General features: G+C 29.0%; 3 protein-coding genes and 2 pseudogenes across 3 annotated transcripts; 4 read left to right on the top strand and 1 right to left on the bottom strand.

The window, feature by feature from the left end:
* The first annotated feature begins 4,890 nt into the window (after positions 1-4,890).
* Positions 4,891-6,667, top strand: LOC148204699 (putative pectinesterase 10). Its single transcript, XM_088103347.1, has 5 exons — positions 4,891-5,117; positions 5,566-5,725; positions 5,812-6,039; positions 6,123-6,364; positions 6,499-6,667. The coding sequence occupies exons 1-5, from the start codon at positions 4,891-4,893 to the stop codon at positions 6,665-6,667; spliced, it is 1,026 nt and encodes a 341-aa protein (XP_087959473.1).
* A 2,220-nt stretch (positions 6,668-8,887) lies between these two features.
* On the top strand, positions 8,888-10,544 carry LOC148204698 (putative pectinesterase 29; annotated as a pseudogene).
* A 2,233-nt stretch (positions 10,545-12,777) lies between these two features.
* LOC148204697 (putative pectinesterase 10) lies at positions 12,778-15,157 on the top strand. Its single transcript, XM_088103331.1, has 5 exons — positions 12,778-13,007; positions 13,587-13,746; positions 13,833-14,060; positions 14,134-14,375; positions 14,917-15,157. The coding sequence occupies exons 1-5, from the start codon at positions 12,784-12,786 to the stop codon at positions 15,080-15,082; spliced, it is 1,020 nt and encodes a 339-aa protein (XP_087959457.1). The 5' UTR covers positions 12,778-12,783; the 3' UTR covers positions 15,083-15,157.
* A 2,635-nt stretch (positions 15,158-17,792) lies between these two features.
* On the top strand, positions 17,793-19,966 carry LOC124831220 (putative pectinesterase 52; annotated as a pseudogene).
* Positions 19,967-20,766: 800 nt separating this feature from the next.
* LOC124831219 (grpE protein homolog 2, mitochondrial-like) lies at positions 20,767-27,291 on the bottom strand. The gene is made up of 6 exons (XM_088095869.1): positions 26,958-27,291; positions 25,415-25,921; positions 25,173-25,340; positions 23,284-23,412; positions 21,561-22,491; positions 20,767-21,242 (listed from the first exon to the last, which is right to left on the bottom strand). The coding sequence occupies exons 1-5, from the start codon at positions 27,084-27,086 to the stop codon at positions 22,420-22,422; spliced, it is 1,005 nt and encodes a 334-aa protein (XP_087951995.1). The 5' UTR covers positions 27,087-27,291; the 3' UTR covers positions 20,767-21,242; positions 21,561-22,419.
* Between the last annotated feature and the right edge of the window lie 266 nt (positions 27,292-27,557).

Raw genomic sequence — 27,557 nt, 5'->3', positions numbered from 1 at the left:
CCCTCCCTCCCCGCTGCCTTCATTAAAATTTTCCCCAAACCCCATCCCCGCACCACAATCTTCCCTGCTTTGTGTTCGTGGAGCATCTCTTCCCACTACATTCATCAAATTTTCCCCCAAACCCTTTCCCCACACCACAATCTTCCCCTGCTTCGTGTTCGTGGAGTGTCTTCCCCTGCTTGGGCTAAGCGTCGAGGTCGAGGCGGCGAGGTCGAGACGACAAGGTCGAGACGGCAAGGTTGAGGCGACGAGGCGTCGAGGACTCTGCTGAAGGCGATTTTTATCACTTCCGTCTCCAACCCCTCAAATTCAAATACTCCCTGGTATGTTCATGTTATCTCTTCAATATGTTCTTTTGGTATGCAGTATAAGGTTTGAACCTGTAAGTTTGTGTAAAATACTTCAATTCAACCACTAGGTCAAACTAGTGGGCCTCACACTTCACAATCTAAAGGAACAGGAGGAGTACGAAGTGTGGAAGATGGCGGATTGTTTCGTCGTGGCTAAGGAGAAATGTGTTGGCTTCTCCAGGGAGAATTGGTTCCCTTTAGGGATGCGAGGATTAAGGTTGCGAAAGGGGTTTTGAGTTCCAAGGGTGTTGGGAAGCTGATTGGTTGGGGATCGGTGCCTGTGAGTGGGAGGAACATGTGGTTGATGAATCAAATGGGTCTGATTGGTGGTGATTTCGGAAAAAAATGTTTCTATCAGAGCATTCTAGCAAGGTTCATCAACAGATACCAATATACGATGAAGTGGAAACGATATATTCATGATCCACTACTTTCTCAGGTAAACAATTGGTTTTAGGTGAAGCTAGCTAAGATTTCCATGATATAGATTACTGCAAGAAAATATTTGGTATGGGAAATGTATTTAACCCTGAAATTTGGCAGCTACTTCGTTCAGCAGGTCATAGTGCAATGCAGACATTGTTCCTTCCCTTCCCTTTTCATGTAATTTCACATATTAGGATTTATTAAAATGAATGAGTGTTGTTGTGGCTATTCTAATTGAATAGAAGTAACCAAAGATCTGAGTGGTTATCTGTGATTTTTATAGGAAAATAAAGACCACAAGGAACAACAGTGACATAGCAGGAAGTGGTAAGTCAAAACTGTTATTATCAATTGCTAATTATGTTCAATGTAGGTGATTTTTTACACATAATCTTTAATTGTAGAAATCTTCGTTCATTAATAGATCGAGAGAGGAATAATATTGGAAAATCATTTCAGAATCTGTCTTGGTTTTTTGGTACACTTTTGCCCCTGGAATGTTACAGAAGAAGGTGCATAATGTGTACATTTTTTTTCTATGATAAGTGTTTTAATATTTCTCTCTTGTTGGCTATCGTCACTCAATACTCACAACTCATTATTCTTTGATATATGACTTTTTTTTCAGGTTCTAGCTATTCGTACTAAGATGTATATCATATTGGAGTTTATTGCAGGCAATGAATTGTTTGATAAAATTGTGAGTAGCTCAAGGTGGATTTATGCTATAAGCTTTTAGTGTGACTTTTATCAATAATTTTCTTAGTATTGATGTTGCTAATAAATAAAGTAATGTTGTAGGTAAGCTTTCTTCATGTCTCAACGAAGCTGACTGTAGAAGATACTTCCAACAACTTATTGATGTGTAAATTATTACCATAGTAAAGGTGTTTATCATAGAGATTTAAAGGTTTGTGTTGAATGAGTTCTAGAATTCTGTCTTCATATTTATCATGATTTATGCTAATTAGTATTGTTTTTTGGCTGCAGCCTGAAAATCTTTTACTTGATTCACAAGGAAATATTAAAATTTCAGATTTTGGTTTGAGTGCATTTCCAGAACAGGTGAGTGATTTCTAACAAATAATTCTTTAAATTTATTTTAATTCATGTGTCTGATATGAAATAGCTTTAAGAGTGCAGAATGTTATTCCTTCTTGGACCTTGTTTACTTTTGTATGTTGCCATACTTTAGGCATTCTTTTGTTCATTTATTTTAATCCAATTAAAGTTATTGATTTTAATTGGTCTAGCATGTTTTTCACCTAAGTCGTGCACCTGTGTCAATTGGCCACACCTTCCATGCTTTTAATTGGTCTGGCATGTTTCATATCTTATGGCATATAAGATTCATATCCCTCTAAATTTTAGATGAGCACGTGAAGAACCAAACCATGTATGTATATATATATTTAGTGCAGGATTTGGGTTATATCAATTGCTATTTTTTAAAATATATTTACTTTAATATCTAGTTATTGAGTAGTGATATATTTTCTTGATTGCTTCAAAGGGAATCTCAACCTCTGATTTTAGATGTTCGCATATTTCATTAAGGAAAATTGTACAATGTAGGTTAACAATTTAGATCAATAATTTCATTAAGGCATTCTTTAAGGCTTCCAATTCATTAAGGCATTCTTTTGCATATTTCATTAAGGCATTCTTTTGCATATTTTTTATCAATAGTTTTCTTATTGGTCATCTGGTTTCTTATTTAGTTAATGACTTTATATCAACTTATCTTTTTTAAGTTTTAATAGAGATTATTGGGAATGTTGTCTTATACATGGTTTATGGTTGCTTGAGAAGGAACTGTTTGGCTTGAGAATGCATCAAATTCGTCATCTCTCGAGTGTTTTAATGGTGATTCTGAGTCCAATGAAGAAGGTCAGTCTTTGTCCAATAGCAGGATGAATGAGGAAGATGATGATGCCACTAAAGAATTACAGCCTGCTGATCCTAACGAACCAGGTGTTTAGAGTACCATTTAACCATTTAAAGACACATGATGGAAATGAAATTAGGGAACTTAGGTGAGAAAAAAGTAGAAATTACTGTTGAAAAAAGAGAGAATTGATCTCAAAGTTGCTTACTTGGCTGGTTGATTTTGATGCTTAGCTTGGTCAATCAGTTCTAGTATTATGAGTTGATTTTTATTTATTAGAATTTTAGTTATCTTTATTCTTGGTGATTGTTTTATAGGTTGGTTTGTCCCTAATAGAAAAATGGTTCTGGGTCTTCATTTTTTTGATTTTATTATTGATATTCATGGGTTCATTTTTTTTTCATGACAACTAAAGTGGTTTATTATTTTTTTCATATATTAGTAATTTTGAAAAGTCAGCTAATTCTTTTTATTTCATATATTTTTTTATCAACTAAACAAAAGTGGTTTATTACATTTGCCTCTGATTATCATGCATTAATGAATGAATTAAAAATGAGTAAGTGTTATTGTTTGATAAGGACAAATGTAGACAAATCTAATCCAATTTAATGGTAATTGATATCAAAGATTCGATTTGGGTCAGTTGCACCAATCCTGACACTATTGTTTCATTCTTACGACACCTAATCCCAATAAAAGTATCATAGAAGATCAGGCTCCAAGAAGATTTTATCAAAATACTAAAAGAAATTAATATATATACATTTCCGGCGGTTTTGGAACCCCGGTTAGTATCAGAGGTTTATAAACTCAGTTTTGCAAAACCCCTGTCATTCCCGGCGGTTTTGAAAGAACCCCTACCTTTCCCGGCGGTTTTCGCAAAACCCCCGCAAATTCCGACGGTTTTGACAAAACCGCCGGTAATTCTTTACCGACGCAGCTTTTCCCGGGAGTTTTTACCACCGCGGGAATTACATTTTCCGGGGGTTAAAAGCCCCGGTAACACTAAAATTAACCCCTATTAAAATTGTAAATTTTTGTAGTGAGTAAATAATAATGATTTTTCATACTACACATCACAAACTTTTCTTCAGCAATATCGAATATATTCTTTAAAAGTATATACTAGATAAGCATTCTTTAAAATAAAACAAAAAATCTCAATGAAATTTAAAAGTATTTTAAAAGATGATATTAAAATATGTTAACAATAAGAGATTAAAATTATAAATAGATTTATTATAAATTGAAATTTACACATCTCCTCTACCACTGTTGAAATATCATTTGACAGAAAATATTGCAATATCGTTTTACAGCAAATATTTCAATAGTTGTGAGTTATTACTCGAAACTATTCATTTAGTAATGATTCATTGCAACATAATGATGGTAGCGTATGAAAGACTATAAATACTAAAGCTATCCTTATACATGCTCCATTAATATCCTAAAAATATATAAATAATGCAGAGCTAAATAAAAAACAAAATCAACATGAAAAGATTTAAAAGTTTTCTTAAAATAAAATTAAAAGGACTGTAAATAGTCTAATAAGGGTTTTTTTTTAGAATTTTCCATAGCACCTCACTCGATCAAACAAATAAAAATATTTAATTCATTGTTTTCATTTAACTACTTTAGTCCGGATTGATCCAAACCAATGATGTTTAAATTTATTATGTTAATTTGTCGCCACTTTGTTATTTTATTATTTTAAATTTTATAGGTTTATAAATTTATAAAATTAAATAATTAAAAAATGAAAAACTTTGAAATTATATAATTAAAAATTTTTTTTAAAAAAAGTGTGGCTACAAGTTTGACAGAATCATATAAGATTCACGTGACCTAAGAATTATGTCATTTGATTAAAAGTAATGACTCAGTTAAAAATATATATATATATTTAGCAAGCATTTTATTGACTATAAAAAGATATAATTATCAAATTTATCAAACACTTAAAAAACTTAATTAATATTTCATTTAATTACTCTGGACCCATTGTCGCCACTGTCTTTTTTCAAGGAAATGCACTATGACATTTAGTATTTTCTTGGAAAAGTTAAAAATTATGAATGGAAATTAATTTAGAAGACTTGAATTATTTTAAGTAATAATTAATTAAATAAACTCTTTTTATTTTCTTAAAGTTAAAAATGAAAGAAGTGACATGTTTATGTTTACAAAAAGAAAAAAGTATTCAACAGATACAATACTATGGAATTATTGTTTTGTAGAACGATGAGTCTTCTTCCCATATTGTTTATTAGTTGGTTCTTTTGTGTTGGTAAAGCCAAAGACTGTGGTGGAAATATTGTTACAAAAACCATCATTGTCGGTAAAGATGGGCACGCAGCATTCAGTACAATTCAAGCTGCCATTGATTCTGTAAGAATTAACAATGATCAATGGGTAAAGATTCACATAAAAGCAGGCTTGTACATGTAAGTTCAAATCATATTCTTATAACATCAAACGTTTAATCAACAAACATGACTTCTGTTATGAAAATCCAATGAATGTTTAATGCATTCTTTGACAAAGCTTAATATTTTTTATAGCTACATTTCCAATTTTGATAAGGATATGAATACTCAAACTCTTTTCATCCAACTTATAGAACTACGAAACAACTATATTCAAAAGTTTTGACTACAACAGAAACATTCTCCATATTCCTATTCTTATGTTGTCATACTATTTTAAACACAGAAATCCTAGCTCTCTACAATTTTAACAATATGATTCTGACAATGAATTAATTTAGTTGAAAACGAACACCAAGATTTATACGGTGTGAAATAATTGATTCATTTTTGGACGTCCAAATAGCTGAAATGTTACGTTTATATTGATGCATGTTGAATTATTTTCTTGATTGTAACTGTGCAGAGAAAGTGTTGTTATACCTATAAACAAGCCATGCATTATTTTAGAAGGAGAGGGTACCCCAAAAACAATCGTTAGTCACTCCGACCACCAGTCCTTAAACAATAAAGCTACCTTACTTCCTTTTGCACCCAACTTGCTTGCAAGTGGCATTACTTTCAAGGTGAACATATAAATAAAATGATAGAGCAACCATTTTCATGATTCTTCAATATTCTTTATTACTAATCTATCGGATTGCATTTACAGAACTCATATAATGTGGCCACAACAAAATATAAATCTTACGATGAGGTAAGCAAAACCGAACCAGCAAATGCAGCAAGACTATTTGGAGATAAATATTTCTTCCATAATTGTAGTTTTATAGGTTATCAAGACACTCTATATGATCATTCGGGACGTCATGTCTTTAAAGATTGTTACATTCAGGGTGAAATTGACTTTATATATGGCAACGGACAATCCTATTATCAGGTAACTTACATTAACATTTTTTTTTTAAATCTATTTTGAAAATATGATACTGAAACATTTTTTATGTGTCTTTTTGTTTGTAGAACTGTTTGATCTATGCTGTGGGAAAATTTCGAAACTTAGCAGGCTATGTGACAGCTAATGGAAGAGAGTCAGCAGATGATCCTAGTGGTTTTGTATTCGAAGGAGGTTCCATTATAGGGAATGGTAAAGTGAATTTAGGAAGAGCATGGAAACCCTATGCAAGAGTCATATTTAAAAATACATATTTTTCTGACATTGTAACTCCTCAAGGATGGGTTGCTTGGTCAGCCGCTGGAAATGAGTAAGTTTAAATAGATACATCTCTTATAAAAGAGCTTCAAAATTCATTTTTCATACTAAAAAAGAGTGCTTTGGTTTATATTTTAAGTGATTTTTTTTATATGTTTGATTAATGTTTTTGTTAAACAATTATAGGAGCACGACCACTTATGCTGAAGTTGACTGTAAGGGACCAGGAGCTGACACTTCGAACCGTGTTGAATGGATGAAGAAACTAAGTTCTTCGGATTTGAAGAATAAATTTTCTTTTGCATCTTTTATCAACAGTGATGGATGGGTTAACAACTTACCAATATTATCTTAATAACTATATTGGTTGACTCATTGTTAATCTTTGTAAACTCAACCAAGAAATATACTTGCATGTAATATGAATAATCTTGACTAATGAATAATTTGTTCTTTACACTGGTACAAGAATCACGTACAACGTCGAATATTTAGAGCAAGTAAGTTTCTAACTATTTTTCATTTAATCGTCCATTTATTAACATGCTTAGAAAACCCCTTTCACATGTATCAATTGTGTTTCTTTCTTGGTTCTTTGTTTATTCTGTGGTCTTAATGACTCTTTCCTATCACAATTTGATTATTTGTTGTTGTTTTTAGAGGTTCTTGTGCGGGAAGCAAACGTGAATTCTAGAGCTTGATAGTTTCGGTATAAAGTAAGGGAAACTAGTTCTAATTCTATGTAAATTTTATAAAGTATGAGTGATAGTGCTTATGATGTGTAGTTGTAGATATTGGGTGTTTATGATTGAAATGCTAGTAATGTCAATTGTTGTTGTTGAGTAAGTGAATTTGATCACATCATGATTTTTAATGTTGAATGATTTTGTGTGAAATTCTAATTGTATGATGAATTGTGTTGTTGAGATGTTTGGTGGTGTTGAAATTGGTTAAAGGTGGAGGAGAATGGAACTAGGTGGTGTTTTTGGTCAAATATGAGGTTTTGGGTGAGTGAGTTTTTCAATTAAAAGTTAAAAAGAATATATTTTGTTCTAAAGTATGTTTAAAGGTTAATTGAGACTTGTTAGAGTGGTTAATTAGTTGAAATCTAGTTTAGACATTGTTAATGTTTTGGGTTGGTTTTAAGTGCTTTTTTAGGGTTTGGAGTAATGAGATTTTGTGTTATAGGATCTAGGCCAAATTGGTCAGTTTAGAGATTATTGATAAGTCATTTATAACTTGTTAGAGTCCCTAACCTACTTAAAAATGAGCTAGAACATATAGATTTCAATTTTGATCTCTAAGTTGAGAATTTAGCTTTTGAGTGGATGCATTGTTGTAAACATTGGATTATTAGTTTAAGATAGGTTATACGCTTTTGTTTGGGTCTAAAATAGTTTATAATTCAATCTAAGAGTGCTAGAAGGTTAGACGAGGTCATGGGTGGTTTAAAAGTGCTAATTTTATAGTTTTGGTGCTATAGAATTATGCAGTCGGAATGGGCAAGCAGAATTTGCTACCTAGATGAGTGTAGGGGAGTTCTGACAGTGAGCTCCAGAGGCTAGGCAGAGACTTGCATGGGTTGATCAACTTGAGAGGGTTGTTGTTTTGCCTCTAGCTGGGCGAGCAAGTTTGTTAGTTGGGCGAGTGAGTCTGTGTTCCTAAGTGTTTTTGAATCCTTTTACTTATGTGTATGATTTTAAAAGATATACTAGTTTGTTGTATGATTTGTTTGAATGGAATATGATGAGTCTTTATTGGTATGAATACAAGGACCTCAATGTTCAGATCTTAAAATTCTAATGATAATTCATTTTCAATCTTAAAATTCTAATGATAATTCATTTTCAAGTAGAAAAGTTTGATACATGTAGTGAAAGTAACAGGAAATATGAGTTTAGGTACTTCTAATATGATCTAAGGTATGATAGGCTGAAGCCCATTACCAATAAACTAATATTTTAGTATCACAGTCTTTAAAAGAAAATACCAAAAACTAATTATGTTTTAATTGTTATTTATTTTGTCACCACTTTATTATTTTATTATTTTTAATTTTATAATTTATAATTTTATAAAATTAAATAATTAAAAAATTGAAAAACATTAAAATTGTATAATATAAAAATTGTAAAATAAAATGTGGCTGCAAGATTGACAGAATCATGTAAGATTCACGTGGGCTACTAATAACTATGTCATTTGATTAAAATAATGACTCAGTTAAAATATATATATTTATTAAGCATTTTATTAAATATAAAAAGATATAATTATCAAATTTATCAAACACTTAAAAAAACTTAATTAATAATTCATTTAATTACTCTGGACCCATTGTCCATTTGTCCACTGTCTTTTTTCAAGGAAATGCACTATGATATTTAATATTTTATTTGAAAAGTCAATAACTATTAATGAAAATTAATTTAGAAGACTTGAATTATTTTAAGTAATAGTTAATTAAATAAACTCTTTTTGGTTCCTTGAAGTTATAAATGAAAGAAGTGATATGTTTATGTTTAAGAAAGAAGTATTCAAGAGATACTGTACTATGGAATTGTTCTGTAGAACTATGAGTCTTCTTCCCATATTGTTTAGGTTTAAGTGTTAAAACAACACTCTCAGCATACAATATTTAACACCGTCTCTTCAATTTAACGGAAAAGTCTTATTTAAATCAATTTTACAAAAATAAGGATCTAATTGAAACGCCAAAAAGAAAAGAGTCCTATCTGAGATTATGAACAAAAACATAGACCTATTGAAACATTAAAACTATTGTTTATTAGTTGTTTCTTTTGTGTTGGTAAAGCCAAAGACTGCGGTGGAAATATTGTTACACAAACAATCATTGTCGGTAAAGATGGGCACGCAGCATTCAGTACAATTCAAGCTGTCATTGATTCTGTCAAAAGTAACAATGATAAATGGGTAAAGATTCACATAAAAGCAGGCTTGTACATGTACGTTCAAATCATATTCTTATAACATCAAACTATTAATAAACAAAAACAACACTTCTGTTATGAAAATCCAATGAATGTTTAATGCATTCTTTGATAAAGCATAATTTTTTTATAGCTACATTTCTAATTTTGAGAAGGATATGAATACTCAAACTCTTTTCATCCAACTTATATAGAACTACCAAACAACTATATTCAAAAGTTCTGACTACATCAGAGACATTCTCCACCATTCCTATTCCTATGTTGTCTACTGATTTTAAACACAGAAATCCTAGTTGTCTACGATATTAACAATATGATTCTGACAAGGAATGTTTTTCTATCCAAACATCATTTTTTTTACTCATTCTAATATTATAATAATTAAAAATTTAAATATGAATATAAGTCTTACATTAAATAAAAATGATAAGGTAAAGTATTATATAAGAATGAAGAGTGATAAATTCAACTTTTTAAGATTTTGGATTGGATTTATGAGTTAAGAAATGTGTCATCTATTATGTAATTGGATTTAGATAGCTTTATATTATGTTTCTCCAATAAATCTTTAAGAATTACTTTAGTGAAATACTAAAACCAAAACTTATGATGAGAAATAATTAATTGAATTTTGGATTTCCAAATAGCTGAAATGTTACGTTTATAGTGATGCATGTTGAATTATTTTCTTGATTGTAAATGTGCAGAGAAAGTGTTCTTGTTCCCATAAACAAGCCATGCATTATTTTCGAAGGAGAGGTACCCCAAAAACAATCATTAGTTACTATTTGGAGATAAATATTTCTTCCATAACTGTAGTTTTGTAGGTTATCAAGACACTTTATTTGATATTTTGGGGACGTCATGTCTTTAGAGATTGTTACATTCAGGGTCAAGTTGACTTTATATATATGGTAACGGACAATCCTATTATCAGGTAACTTACATTAACTAATTTTTTTTAAATATATTTTGAAAATATGATTCTGAAATATTTTTTATTTGTAGAACTGTTTGATCAATGCTGTGGGGAGAGCTCCAAATTTTCCAGGTTTTGTGACAGCTCAGGGAAGAAATTCAGCCGATGAAACCAGTGGTTTTGTATTTTGTAGGAGCACGACCACTTATGCTGAAGTTAATTGTAAAGGACCAGGAGCTAACACTTCGAATCGTGTTCCATGGATGAAGAAACTAAGTTCTTCGGAATTGAATAAATTTTCTTTTACATCTTTTATCAATAGTGATGGATGGGTTGATAACTTACCACCATTATCTTAATAGCTATATTGGTTGACTGATTGTTAATCTTTGTAAACTCAACCAAGAAATATACTTGTATGTAATATGAATAGTCTTGCTTAATGAATAATTTGATCTTTATATTTTAATTTCTTATTTAATTTGATTTTAATATATTTTTTTAATTTAATTAAGTTTTTTTTGAATAAAAAAATTCAATTAGTTATTTTCTTAAATTAGTGTTACTATTATTTGAAAAAGAGGAACTGTTGATTCAATTTACATTCCTTAAAATTCAAAAATTTATATAAATATAATCTTATCTACAACAACTTTAATAAAAATTTAAATTTGTAATTTATTTTTTCCAACACAAATAACTCAACAAACCCAAATACTTATATGTCATAAAAAAATATTAATTATCAAACTACATTTTTTAATTTAAATACAATAATAAAAGACGTGATTATTTATATCCAAAATATATGTTACACTAACCTTAAATCTTTTAATACATGTATGATAAATAAACAAAATCATAATTTAAAACTTGTTAACCTTTAAAATACAATGTTTGAAAATAAAATACAAATTTATCAGCACAAATAAATTTTATTTGTAATATATATTAAAACATTATTATGCTACATTATATATAAACTATATAATAAAAAATTTACATATTATCTAACCATATAATAAAATATTATAGATTTATGTATAATAAACTAAATATATATAAACTTTTAACAAATTTTATCATTTGTAATTACCTTTATACATTAACTAATTTCATAATATTTTTAATAAAACTACAAGTTACTAATTAACTAAAAATAATTATACAAAATCCATATTATTATTTGAAATGAATAAATGTATTTATATTATTTATCTAAAAAGATAGATAAAAAAGAAACAACAACCGCATTTGTTAAAATTATTTTAGCTTTGTCTCGTTTCAACACATGCATAAAAGAATATCATCCAGTGATAAGTTTTATCCAACCAAAATATAAATATATAATTTAATACAAATAAAATTACTAAAAAAATGTGTAAGAAGAAAAAATAAACTAGTTAGTTCTCATTATCTTGATTGGTAACATTTTTCTTCTCCTTATATGATCACAACTCGGTCAAATTAAGGTTCCAAAATGTTTTAAAAAAATGCATAAATTTCCTAAATAGGAGTTAAACTCATGACTTTCCTATAATCACAAAGGTCCTATTATCCGAGCTACCACATCTCTTTTTCTTATTTACCACTTTTATAGAATTTAATATGTTCTACATGTTTCTATATATAACTAAAAAAATAAACATAAATTAAAACAATATAAATGACTCATTTTTAGTTTGACAATTTCAACAACCTTATGTTGCAATATCATTTTACAGCAAATTTTTTCATACATGTAAGTTATTACTCGAAACTATTCATTTAGTAATGACTCATTGCGACATAATGGTATAAAGCTATCCTTATACATGCTCAATTAATATCTTAAAAATATATAAATAATGCAGAGCTAACTAAAAGTGTCAACAAAATCAAAATGAAAAGATTTAAAAGTTTTCTTAAAATAAAATAAAAGGACTGTAATTATAAGGGGCATTTTTAGATTTTTCCATAGCACCTCACTCGATCAAACAAATAAAAAAATTTAATTCATTGTTTTCATTTAACTACTTTTGTCTGGTTGTCGATTGATCCACCGTTTTGTTTTAAGAAAATGCCCAACCAATGAAGTTTTAATTATTATGTTAATTTGTCGCACTTTGATATTTTATTATTTTTAATTTATAGGTTTATAATCTTATAAAATTAAAAATTTTAAAAAATTGAAAAACTTTAAAATTGTATAATTTAAAAATTATAAAATAAAATGTGGCTGCAAGTTTGACAGAATCATGTAAGATTGTGGGCTACCTAATAATAATGTCATTAAAATAATGACTCGGTTAAAAAATATATATTTATTAAGCATTTCATTGACTATAAATATAATCATCAAATTTATCAAACACTTAAAAAACTTAATTAATATTTCATTTAATTACTTTTGATCCATTATCCATTTGTCCATTGTCATGCACTACGACATTTAATATTTTATTTGAAAACTTAATAATTATGAATGGAAATTAATTTAGAAGAATTGAATTAGCAATAATTAATTAAATAAACTCTTTGTTTTCTTTAAGTTATAAATGAAAGAAGTGATATGTTTATGTTTACAGAAAAAAAAAAGTATTCAAGAGATACTTTACTATGGAATTGTTTTGTAGAACGATGAGTCTTCTTCCCATATTGTTTATTAGTTGTTTCTTTTGTCTTGGTAAAGCCAAAGACTGTGGTGGTAATATTGTTACAAAAACCATCATTGTCGGTAAAGATGGGAACGCAGCATTCAGTACAATTCAAGCTGCCATTGATTCTGTAAGAATTAACAACGATCAATGGATAAAGATTCACATAAAAGCAGGCTTGTACATGTACGCTTCAAATCATATTCTTATAACATCAAACGATTAATCAACAAACATGACTTCTGTTATGAAATGTTTCATGCATTATACGATCAAGCAAAATTTCTTTTATAGCAAAATTTCCAATTTTGATAAGGATATGAATACTCAAACTCTTTTAATCCAAATTATAGAACTATCAAACGAGTATATTCAAAAGTTTTGACTACATCAGAAACATTCTCCATATTCCCATTCTTATGTTGTCTACTATTTTAAACACAGAAATCCTAGCTGTCTACAATTTTAACAATATGATTCTGACAATGAATGTTTTTCTATCCAAACATCATTTTTCTACTCGTTCTAATATTACAATAATTAAAATTTTAAATAAAAGTCTAACTATTACATAAAAATGATTAAAATTGAACATCATATAAGATTTAAAACTTATGAACTCATTTTTATAAGATTTTGAATTGAATTCGAGCTGTAAATCTTTTATATAATTGGGCTCTCGTTAATATTATGTTTTCCAAATAGCTGAAATGTTACGTTTATAAAGATGCATGTTGAATTATTTCCTTGATTGTAACTGTGCAGAGAAAGTGTTGTTATACCTATAAACAAGCCATGCATTATTTTAGAAGGAGAGGGTACCCCAAAAACAATCGTTAGTCACTCCGACCATCAGTCCTTAAACAATAAAGCTACGTTACTTTCTTTCCCAGCCAATGTGCTTGCAAGTGGCATTACTTTCAAGGTGAACATATAAATAAAATGATAGAACAACCATTTTCATGATTCTTCAATATTCTTTATTACTAATCTATTGGGTTGCATTTACAGAACTCGTATAATTTGGCCACAACAAAATATAAATCTTACGATGAGGTAAGCAAAACCGAACCAGCAAATGCGGCAAGACTACTGGGAGATAAATATTTCTTCCATAACTGTAGTTTTATAGGTTATCAAGACACTCTATATGATCATACGGGACGTCATGTCTTTAAAGATTGTTATATTCAGGGTTATGCAGATTTTATATATGGTAACGGACAATCTTATTATAAGGTAAGTTACATAAAGTAGTTTGTTTTAAATCTATGTTCAAAATAAAATACTGAAACATTTTTTAATGTTGTAGAACTGTTTGATCAATGTTGTTGGGAGAGTTCCAAATTTGGCAGGATTCGTGACAGCTAATGGAAGAGAGTCAGCAGATGATCCCAGTGGTTTTGTATTTGAAGGAGGTTCCATTGTTGGTAAAGTTAAAGTGAATTTAGGAAGAGCATGGAAACCCTATGCAAGAGTCATATTTAAAAATACATATTTTTCTGACATTGTAACTCCTCAAGGATGGGATGCTTGGTCAGCTGTCGGAAAGGAGTAAGTTTAAGGATCACTGACAAATTTTTCTAACAAATTTTTTATAATAGATTACGTGTTACTATTAATTATAAAATATAATGTGTTGTTGTAAAAAAATTGTTAAAAAAACATTTTTTAAGTTTAAATAGATATGTCTCTTAGAGCTTATTCTTTTGAATGCATCTGAGGAGGGGATTTGAGAGGATTTGAAGATAATTTTTTTGTCGTTTTTTTGAGCGAATTTGGAGATAAATGAGAGTGAATTTGAAAATATTTTTTTTTAATTTGTCATGTCAATAAAATTCTATACTAATTCTCACAAATTTTATTTTCAAATTCACTCTCATTTATCTTCAAATTCGTTCAAAAAAACGACAAAAAAAATTATCTTCAAATCCTCTCAAATCCCCTCAAATTCATTCTCTCAAATCTACTCAAAAGAACAAGGCCTTAGAAAAAACCTTCAAAATTCATATTTATATTAAAAAATAGTAGTTTGGTTTATATTTTAAGTGATTTTTTTATATGTTTGATTATTTTTTTTGTTAAACTATTATAGGAGCACGACCACTTATGCTGAAGTTGACTGTAAGGGACCAGGAGCTAACACTTCTAAGCGTGTTGCATGGATGAAGAAACTAAGTCCTTCGGACTTGAATAAGTTTTCTTTTGCATCTTTTATCAATAGTGATGGATGGGTTGACAACTTACCAATATTATCTTAATAACTACATTGGTTTGACTCATTCTTAATCTTTGTAAACTCAACAAAGAAATATACTTGTATTTAATATGAATAATCTTGCTTAATGAATAATTTGTTCTTTACATTTAAACTTTATTTATTTTTTATTTCAATATATTTTTTTAATTTAATGAAGTGTTTTTTTATGATGAAAAAAGTCAATGTAGTTATTTTCCTTAAATTAATAATAATACTATTTGAAAAAGTTTAGTCATAAATGTTTATTCAATTTACCTTACTTAAAATTATGAAGTTAATATAAGTATAATCTTATCTGCAACAATTAGGGATGACAAAAAAACTCATGTCAGAAGATACTCACAGATAAAATTCACAAGGGATAGTTAGTATCCGTGAGAATTTATTATCTACAGGTTGCAAGTAGCGGGTATTTTAATACTCATTTATAAACGGGTTGCATGCAAATATTATATTACCCAACGTGTAAGTACTCGTTACCTCCTCTGTTTGAAACAAAGGGTGCTTCCGGTTCTGTCGGTGCTTGAAACAATTTTGTCTTCTCCATATTACTATATCTCTAGAGTCAATAATTTTATATGAGGAACTACTGAACTCAATCACTTGCTGCCGTTACTCTTCAGTTTTCTGTTGAGGTCTATCCTGTAGAGGTACTCCAATTGGATCAGTGATCGATTTCTAGGTTTCGCCGTAAACCTAGTTGGTTACTTCCAATTACGTAAATCAATAGTTCAAAAAATAAAAATGATAATTTAATTTATATTTAATTTAATTTAATTTAATTTAAAATTATTTTATATTTTATTAGTTTAAATTTAATTAAAATTAAATATTAATTTATATTTAATTTAATTTATATTGAATTTTATATACTTTTTATTATTTTATTTAAATTTTATTTTAAAAATATAAAAATTATATTTTTTTTAATATTTACGGAGATTTTAAAATACTAACAAGTTTTTTTAAAATAAATACTCAGATAGGTTGCAGATTGAATTTTACTTCAAAGTGTGTATCGTGGAAAAAGAAACTAAGTCATTCATAAATGGAAGGATTTTCCTTTGGATCTTTTACCAATTAGGATGGATGGGATAACAATTTACCAAAAGTATTCTAATAAATATGCTCAGAGCGATTAACGTCATTTTCAATTCAATTTCACTTATTCTTTCTAGCCCTTATTAAATATCAATAACAATGTATACAAACACTCAAAACTATCATTAATTGTTCAAATGTATTTTCAATACCCCAATTAAGTTTCAAATAACATACTCATTATTTGAAATCACACACTATATATATCAAAATTTCCTCATTCAAGTATCTATATACAATTTTAGTACATAGAATATTGTCCAAAACAAAAATCATATATTTAGTTTAGCTCTCTTTATATATGACTGTTGTTTACTTTTCCAGCATCAGTACGTCCAAACTAGAAAATAGACCGATAAGAATAAAGAATTATCAACTTAATGAACCTTTAAAACCCTGATAATACTCACAAATGGAATAAGAAAAAGGGAAAAAAAATAGAATAAAGAAGAAATTTACCCAAGTGCAAATTTTGATCACATAGACCTGGTGTAGTCTAAGTCATTTATCGGATGAAATTGTTCAAGGTAAAAAAGACAAATAATAACTTAAAAACTAGAAAGAACAGAAAGAAAATATAAGAAAATAAAAAAATAGTTAGTTTTAAAAATCAAGAACCAGGTAGTTAAAATTCTAGATTATAGATTTAAATATAACCTTTTATCATTTTTGAAATGTTATATATAAATGAAAAGTTACATAAAGTTATTAAATAAATCTAAAATGAAAATAATTAAACATTTTATTAAAATTAGTAGAAACACTTGTTCTGGCGCGTCTGCATTCACTTTTTTATGATAAAAATAATAAAATTATTATTATTATAATTATAGAAATAAGTATAAATAATTTTTATAATAGTATAAAAAAGTGTTTTCAACTTTTTTATGATAAAAAAAACTACTATTATAATTATGAAAGTAAATATAAATAATTTTTATAATGATATATAAATTTTTATTTATTTTATAAATAATACTTTTATTATAGATAATTATTTTAGTTTAAAAAAGTAGTTAAGTTTGAAAAAGACGTTCAAATAAAAATATAGTCAAATTTTTAAAAAATAAAATTAGAAAAATAATTAGTGTAATTTAATGAAAAAATCAAAAATATAAAAATAAATATGTAGAGGATCTCCGCGTAAATATTTAATGGAAAGTTATAATGGTAAAGATTAGTTGAAAGATTGAAACAGTGAAATTAACATTATTTCAGAATTGATAAAATAATGAAATAAATTTCAAAGTTCGTCTAGAATTCACAGAGTCTCATTAATTTAAAAAAAGATTATTACCACTAAAATATTATTTTTTTTTAGTTAGTAGACTTTCTTTCCATATTTATTGAATAAAATAATTAATGTATTTAATTAACATTGTATTGTAACATCTCATATTTATTGATCCATTTTCTTCTTTCATAAACCACTGTGATAGTTAGATTTTATTAAGAAAGTTATTAATTGTGAGGGAAATTAAATTAAAATATTTGAAATAATTTGAGTAAGCAATTAATGAATTAAATATTTTAAGTCATAAAAAGAGACTTGAGATACTGACCACATTTGTTTGTATTAAAAGGGATGTTTATATGGTTTCAACATTATCATGTAATCGTTTTCTAGAATTATGAGTTTTCTTCTAATATTGTTCATCAGTTGTTTCTTCTGTCTTGGTAAAGCCACAGACTGTGGTGGAAACAATGTTACGCAAACCATCATTGTCGGTAAACAAGAGGACGCAGCATTTAGTACAATTCAAGAGGCCATTGATTCTGTAGAAAACGACAATGATAAATGGATCAAGATTCATATTCAAGCAGGCTTATACATGTAAGTTCAAATCATATTCTGTTATGAAAAAGCAATGAATGTTTCATGCATGGCATAATTTAAATTGGTTTTACGTTGAATTAATAAGATTAGGACACCATTCTGAAAAAATAGTGGAAAAATCTCTCCGACAATATACCTCGTACCAATTAACTTACATAAGGTTGACAGAGTAGAACATGACTCATAAGTTTAGATTGTCAAAATTTGGTAGGTTTGGATTGAATTATTAGCTCATAAATTCGTTTTGACTCATAATATGTGAAAGTGGAGGGTCAAAGCTAAGTCAAAACGGATTGACCTGCTACCCCACCTTTTTTAAAATTAAATTTTATTATTATTATGTTATTTAAAGAATAGAAATATTTAATATTTAATATAATATAAATTATTATCACTCATAAATTAATTTTTAAGCATTATTTCTAACAAACTAATTTAATAATTATAAACATTAATTAATCATCAAAAGCTTAAAATACAACCAAGCACATTTGGTACATACTTTCATCAAGCATTATTCTTGCATTACACTTAAATTGACTTAGGATTTTGCATTTCTGATTTTGATAAGTATGAATACTCAAACTCGTTACATCCAAATTAAAGAACTACCACAGAATTTGTCAGGTTTAATAGTATATATGGCTATAATGTAAGAAATATATTTGAATCCAATCTCAGTTTTTTTCCTTCTTGTATTAATGTTGAAATTACCTTGTTGAAAAAACATCTTACTGTAACTTCTTTTCTCTCATGACATTTTTATAATCATGTATATTAGTTATTCACATACTGTAATTATGCAGAGAAAGGGTTACTATTCCGAAAGAAAAGCCATGTATAATTTTAGAAGGAGAGGGTAGTTCGACAACAACCATCAGTTACTCAGACCACATATCAATGAACCATAGCGCCACGTTTACTTCTTTACCATCCAATGTGATTGCAAGTGGAATTACTTTCAAGGTTAATTAACATATAAATAAACTATACAACAAAAGTTTTCATAGCTCTGATATATTGTTATGTATCTGCAGAACTCGTATAATGTGGTAACTAAAAGATACAAATATTACCCTGTGGGAAGCGAAATCGAACCAGCAAATGCAGCAAGACTGCATGGAGATAAATATTTCTTCTATAATTGTAGTTTTTTGGGTTATCAAGACACTTTATACGATCAATATGGACGTCATTACTTCAAAGATTGTTACATTGAAGGTGAAGTGGACTTTATATATGGCAGTGGACAATCTTACTATGAGGTAAATTACATTAATTATTTTTAAATCCGTTTTACATATATGGTTGAGGTAGATAATTTTCAAAACATTCTCTTTTTTTTTGTGTGTTTTTATAATCTGCAGAACTGTAGGATAAATGTATTGGGAAGATTTTCAGATTCTGCAGGGTTTGTGACAGCTCAGGGACGAAGTTCATCAGATGATCCAGATGGTTTTGTATTTGAAGGAGGCTTCCTTGGTGGGAATGGTAAAGTGAATTTAGGAAGAGCATGGCAACCCTATTCAAGAGTCATATTTCATAAAACATATTTTTCTTCCATTGTAACTCCTCATGGATGGAGTGCTTGGCATTATGCAGGCAATGAGTAAGTTTAAATGGATATTACATCTCTTGTTATGAAAATGAAAAAGTGTTGTCATTATTCCATGGTTTTATAAATTTTAAAAAAAGATGTTTTTGGGTATGTAATGATATTTTATATTTTAAGTATTTCTTCATTTTTTTATTAATTTGTGATGACTAAATTGTTGTAGGAGTGGAATCACTTATGTTGAAGTTGATTGTGGAGGACCAGGAGCTGATACCTCAAATCGTGTTTCATGGATGAAAAAGCTAAATACTTCAGAAATAGAACAATTTTCTTTAGCATCTTTTATTAATAAGGATGGATGGGTTGACAACTTACCAATAGAATCCTCCTAATTTATTTTATTTTTCCCAAAATTTGGCTGAAATTCTTGTATGATATATTTAGTTGAGTGATTGTTAATCTTTGTATATTCTTAAATAAGAATATAGTAATGTCATACGAACCATATTTTGTATTTTATATAAATAAAAATGAATATTATATTAATGTGAATACTTTTAAAATATTAATCATTAGATATCCGTATCGATTAAAATAAAATGAATATATAATATATAAATCTTAAGTGACTTCATCACTTGATCTGCAGGTAAGTAAAACAGTTTGATTTTCCAGCAGTAAAATTCATACTAAATATAAATAAACCATAATTCTGTATAAAATGAAACGCATCCTTCAAACACTTGTCGCGTGGCACAATTAATAAATATTATTAGTTAGCATGTCAAATAATCTTTTATTGATAGTGCCACTTTCAAAAAATGTATATAAAAAAATATACTAGATGTAAAAATTTGAATATTTACATAAACAGAACAACATATAATTTTATTAGCTTTATATTTTGTACATATAATTTTATATTAACTTTTAAAGCTCATATATTCAAAAAATATGATGCAAGTAAAATTTACGAAACCCTACAGTAGCTGATTTCCTCTTCTGAATTTCATATTTTTATATAGTTTTTGTTTCTTTTGAATTTCAATTTCAATGTTTTAAAGAAAACATTCCATTATATTTTTCTTCCAAAATTATAAAACGAGATCCATAACTATTTTATGGATTAAACATACTTCATTTTATATTATACTACGTATTCACCATTAAACTAAAAAAAAGGAAGGAAAAATAATAACCAACAGAATAATTAATTAACTAGACAAATAAACGACAGAAACCTACTTTGTCCATCAACATTGTTTTGGACTTAACACATACCTAATATATATTTTCAAAAGGATGAGTTCGAACAACTTACTAAAACATGACAAAATAGATATCTGCAACAAGTTAATTTCTTGATCAAATCGAAACTTTTTAAACTCCAAGATCTGGAAAATCCACATCACGCAGAAATTTGAAGGTTCTAGAATCACCAATTGGAAACGTTTCGTCGCATTCTTTCCATGTCCTTTCTTATTAACGTAACCAGGATAGTCCTCTTCATTAAAAGGAATCGACCCAAAAAATAGCAATTTTTCTTTGAAAGCCAAACTGAAAAGTTTCATCAATTGAGCTCTTTTTTGTGTCACAAGAACTTCTCCATTTTGGGTGACCATCTTTCTTGCATTCTTGAAAAATCCAGACACCAAAATCCTGTGAAGACTGAGTTGAACATAGATACATCAAAATTTGTAATCATAAATGTTTTTCATTTTTATTATATATAACAGCTTACTGAAATCTCTGGCAGGAGAAAACAAAGGATACAAAGGGGGGGTTTGAGGAACATGAAAGCATATGTTGTAAAATTCGGTACAAATTCATTATGCTCTATTGTTAAACAAAAACCATAACATGCTAATGAACATGCTTATGTTTGTAAATTCTGCGTATGAGTTAGAGTAGCCCAAGTATTTTAGTATGATAAAAACTCTTCATTGATAGAAGGAAAAAAAAGACTGAATCTGGTAGATTACTTACTCATGATAAACAATTCCATAAAGTGGGAAATTGAAGACAATCCGATCAAAATATTTGGCTATAAGATGATGATGTTCGCTCATAGTACGGGCATCCACCTTGTGAATAATGGTGCAACCAAGGTCCTCCAATTCCTTCAAGTTTGATGAAGCCCTGGAGTATTTCTCTAATAAATACTCTAAATCATTTTAACTGGATAACTTTTGAATTTGAATTTTACTATAAATATGTATGAGGTGATGCTCCAAAAGTGTTTGAGATGAATTTCATTAGTTGTTTCTTTTGTCTTTGTAAAGACGCAGATTGTGGAGGAGTGGTTCGCCATTGCTGGGATAGGGTTGGACAAACAAAAAAGTACAAGGGTAAATCTGTAGTTTTGTCTCATCTATAGGGTACAGGAAGAAAAAAGGAAGGTACAGAAAGAAACAGTTACCTGCACCGAAAGAGTTTGCGACTATGCCATGACTACAGTGTTGTCAATTATTTAGTCCTCAAGAGTTTTTTTTTTCTAAATATTTTAATTAACAATTTTAAATTTTCTAATTTAATATAACGAAGTGAATATCATTTTATACCATGTTAATACTATTTGTGTTAAGTAATTGATATGACAATTAATTTATGATACATGTTCGGAATATTTGTTGTACAAATTTGTATGTTGACCTCACCAAACATTATCAAAATCTATATTAATGACAAAATTGCTCTAATGAACAACAAATTGTTAAAAAATGTCATGATATTTTGCCACTTTTTTATGACAAAAAATTGTTAACTAGTTGGAAAATGTAAATTGCAGGGCTTGTGAAAGGGATGAAAAATAGTAGTGCGAAGGAAAGAATCACTTCTATGAACCCTAATCTTCCTTCACTTGCGTCACACCAACTTCCGCTGGGCGAATGACACGATCATAAAGCATGTATCCTGCCTGCAAACACAACCATAAGATAGATAGCTTTTATACTCATCTTTTCAGTTTCCGTAAATAAGCAAACAGCCCAATAAAAAAACAAACCAGACATGCAAACATTAAATTCTGGTTCAAAAATGGAAACTATCATACGACTTTAGCTTTAAAAAACATCAAATTTGCCTTAAAACATCGATAAAATCAAATCAGACCTTGAAACCCTCTAGTGTACTAGAGCTATTTAATGTAACCAACAGTCAACAAGAAATCAATCCAATAATAGAAAGCACGTTAAAAAAGAGTTTCTAGCTCCTCCCGTAACCAAAACGATTATTTGAACAAAAAATACATATATTATGGTAAAATATATTAAATAAATAACCTTATATCTGTAAAAAAATTAAATTTATTCATGCACTGTCACTGGACTTGCGCAGTTCATATTTTTTTCTAACTCATTTGAAAAGGATTAAAGTAGCTATGCCATACGATTGCAATAGTGAGAAAATGCTTCTCTAGGAAGTGAAGGGTCTGAAATGAGAACATGACATTGATTTCTATCTCAGATTTTTCGAATAGAAAAGATACAAAAACATAACAAACAGAAATGTGGCATAATAATAGAAGTAATAGTATCAAATATGAATGAACAGATATGTCAATAACCTTTTAGTACCCATGCTTCATACATCCAAAATAACACTTCGTACCAACAGTTTTAAGGATCTAAACAGTTATAAGGGTCTAAATGAAATTATAAAATAGGAAAAAAAGCAAATCATAGTCCTTACTAAAAATTATGCAAATTACCTTCAGAACAGCTGCAACGGTTCCTGGAGGCTTAGAACCATCAGGGATTTGAAAGACGGCATTATGTCTGTGTGGATCAAAGGGCTCATTCGTAGGATCAAATTTTTCTACGCCAAACTTTTTAAGTACCTGTAAGCACTAGCAGTTAGCTTTACACTAGGCTGAAGCCTGAAGCAATTCGCAGTCGTCAAAGATTTATTATTTCAAACTCATAATAATAAAAGAGGCAAAAACATCTTATAATATTCTTGAAAGTCATAACTTGTGTAAGAAAACATTTGGTTAATTCCGGTTAGTCTAGTCTAAAACGCTCTAGACAGACATAGTGGATGATCCATACACTTAAGTGTTTTCACTATAATAAATAATATTAAGTTTTGAATTACTAATAGCTAATTAAAATATGTTTTGAGTAATAAGAAATGCATATCATCATTAAACTAAAACAATAATAGAACTTCAAATAAATTGACTTTCTATGTTCAAGAACAGCAGACTATCCTACCATCTATGCGTATAAAATAAGAATTCTCAAACTGTTAGATGAAGTCTAAAATCTATAGGATGCCCCTACATGCAAAAGTGTAACAAATAAATTCAATCAATAAAAATCTTAACCAGACTTATCAACATATTTATCTTATTAAATTTGGCATCCAATGCATTATAATTTGAAAGGACCCATAGTAATTTTAAAAATCTAAAACCAAATCATTAAGAATGTCTTCATATGTTTTAATCTAACATGGTTCATCTACTAAGGGTTCTTTTGCTGGTCCAAATATAATATCTCTTATGTTTATAACAAATGTCGTCAAATCAAAAGATTAGCGAAGCAGAGTATTGGACAACACGAAAAATTAGCAATCAAAGATCGCAATAAGATTTGCATCAATAAACAATCAAATATTGAACAAATTCTTCAACAGATACTTTAAAGAAGCCTATAAAAGACCAAAGACCACAAACACAAAAACTACAAAATTTGCATGCAAAAATAGTCTTCATAAATCCCATAAGAATATAGAGTAGTATCAGCTAGACTGTTAACTAGACCATCTAGTCTTTGAGAAAAACATATTGCCATATACCCTTCACCTAGTAAGGTTAGTTCTCTATCAAACAAGTTTGTAAGAGAGTTTTTCCTAGAACCATTATCAAACTTTATTTGTAGGTAGGAGTGGCTGTTTAAAGAATACTTGTGAAAGCTGGAAGTGGTTTAGAGTCAAAATATTCGGTGTTCTTATCACTTTGTTTTCCGAGCATTTGTGAAGCTTTGAACTCTATTCAACCCCACACCATATAGAGTCAACGTGTTATTTCGCACTTGGTTGATTAGATGGCACGGGAAGGTGATAAAGTTCTTGCCCAAATTCTCTAGTTATTAGATACCCATCAACTCGATGAAAATTCAGCAACTAAACTAAATATCCTATTTCCAATCTAGTGACCATTAAATGAATGAAGTGCTTCCAGAGTTTCAATACACAGCTATTTTTTGATACAGTGATTCACAAAATAATTAAACAAATTAGAATAAGAAAATGATTTCCAACATGATTATGACTTTTAAAATAAAATAGGCCATTCGAAACCAAAACAAAAAACAAGCCCCTAATCTCACAGAATTTGAACCAAGACCACCAACTTTAGTCCAAAGCCTCCTCACTTAGTCCCACCAAATTACTGTCACCCTCACATCACCCAATTAACTATCATTCCACTATCATCACCAAACAAAAAGTATTTAAATGAGGAACTAATGAGACATCTGAAAAGAAACGGGAATAAACCTCAATTATAAAAATGAGAAGAAAGAAAACATTGAACAATAGATTGGCTGTGACTTTTGAATTCAAATAGATACAGCATAAAATAGAACATTCTACCTCTGATAATTGTTTCTCGGTCATTTCAACACCTTGCAGAAGTGTTTTCAGAAGTTTTACCGCTTCATCAGAGTCACTAGGTGTATCAATTTTTGAAAAACTTTCTTTTACAACTGAGGAAGCTCTTCCCAAATTGTCCGCAACATCTAGTAAACTCTTTGCAAAGTTCTACATCATATTTAAACCACTCAGCACTCAGTTGAAGAGGAAATTATTTGGGACAAAAGGTTTCAGTCATAAACCTGTACAGCAAACTTTTTCGAATTCTCTGATTCACGTCGTGTCCTTTCCATGATATTCTCCATATCTGCATATGTACGCAAAACTTTATCCTGCATTTGTTCAATCTCCTTGTGCTTTAACTTCAAAAGTTCTTCTTTCTCAGCCACAAGTTTAATCAAATCATCCTTGGATAGATATTCATTCTCTGAATCTGAATCAGAATCAGAATCAGAAAATGCTGTTCGTTTGAAACCTCTCCTCCTTCCTTTTACACTTTGAGATTGAGAATCCAAAATAGAACTTGATTCCTCTGTTTTATTTGCAGATTTAGCTTGTCCGGCCTGTTCAAAATTATTGGCCTTTTCGTTTGCTTTATCAGGGTTATCATTTGTAGAATCTTCAATATCTATATTCTTCCCTTTTTCCTTGTCATTAGTTTCACTTGAAGCTGATGAAGAAAACCCACATCTTGGAGTTGATGATGAACTTATCCGTAGCAGTGACAAATTGACTTGAACAGGAATCAACTGGAACATTAGAAAGTATATATGATTTTTAAAATGCCTAACTAGAATTCAATCAATAAAAAATGACAATGACCACATGATCAATTTTCATCATATCTTTCACAAAAAACAATAAAAAAAATTGAAGGAATTATTAATCCTTCATATATGAAAGGAATTTAAAACAACTTATCCTTCAGAAAATATTTTAAGAAAATTACAATGATCAAGAATAAGAGGGAAAAATATTATAAGAAAAAAGCTCAAGTAGTGCTTCTACATCAAAAAATAAAGAAGTTACACTTATAAGTTCAATTTCTAGGCCTTGCAGGTATAAAAAGGTTCCACTGGTAACCAATAAAAAATCAACATTGGAATGACTATGGAAATAACTTTTGTGAAAGTCTATGCACTTGCCATATATGAGTATTCTATAAGTGGATGACAATGTAAAAATCAGTCCATACACCTTTACCATGACTTTTTCTTTTTAAATTGACCAAAGAATGACTTAATAAAAAATTGTCAACCAATAAATTTCCAGAAAAGAGAAAACAATTTTTAAAATCTTCATACTATCAAACCACAAATGAAAATTAACAAGCTAAATAAAAGAAGAATGAGATACACCGCAACTTATTAAAACCCTGGCTAAACAGGACAATCAACAGCAACAAATGACACAAGACATTCATCCTATTGTTTCTTTCTTTCTAAATGACATTTATAAAAATTTGTCGAACATTTAATTTGAAAGCAACTAGATTACTCTTTATAATGGATAAAAAAGAACTTCTGAAACACAAGCCACCATAACCTTAAAAAAATTTAAAAAAATAACATGAACATCGATTATTTAAAAACCGAGCCAATTACGATATATGTTGAGACATGGAACCTCCACGAAAGGAATCGAATTGTAAAAAACAGTAGAAGTAACAATAAGCGTTAAAAAGGGTCAAAGATCAAAATTTGAGCAAGCCCCTAAAACCCTGGAAAAACCCTAAGAATTAAAAAAGGGGAAATGGATTTGCTTTGGGCAAGTGTGGAAGATTACCTTGTTGGGAGATTGGTGAATGAGGGAATGTAAGTGATTGGAGAAGTGTTGGGGAGTTTTGGAAGCAGAGAGAAAAGAGGTCCGGGAAAAGGTGGTGGACACGCGCGACAAAACCTTACGGACAAACATCTCTTAAGAAGAAGAAGAGATGTAGAAGATGGAATGGAAGAAGTGTTAATGGAAAAACAGAGTGTTTCTGGAAACGAAAACAGAGAGATGGGAAAACTGAGAGCTTTCTGGAAAAGAAGACAGTGTTACAGGAAGGAATTCGACAGTATAAAGTGTAAATTTAGTTTAATTTTTTTTTTTTGTGTGTGTATAGATCTTAGGCAAATTTACTGTAATAGCGTTTAACACAACTGCTAATTTAAAAAATAAAATTGAAAAACAAATGTCCACACAAAGAAGTGAATCATTTATATATTGCAACATTCTAAATTAGTATAATTACTCTACTAATTAAAATTATCATAATTGGTATGGAGTATTAAATGCTGCGGTAGCTGATTTCTACCCCCAATTTTATATTTATATATATAGTTTTGTTTCTTTTAAATTTCATTATTTTAAAGAAAATATTCCATCCCATTTTTATTTCAA

The sequence above is a fragment of the Vigna umbellata genome, chromosome 1 (assembly GCF_029865625.1).
Source record: "Vigna umbellata cultivar VRB3 chromosome 1, Vumbellata_1.0, whole genome shotgun sequence".
In the NCBI taxonomy this organism is placed as follows: Eukaryota; Viridiplantae; Streptophyta; class Magnoliopsida; order Fabales; family Fabaceae; genus Vigna; species Vigna umbellata.
Note: the sequence above shows the minus strand (reverse complement) of the source record. Positions and strands in the feature narration are given on the sequence as shown.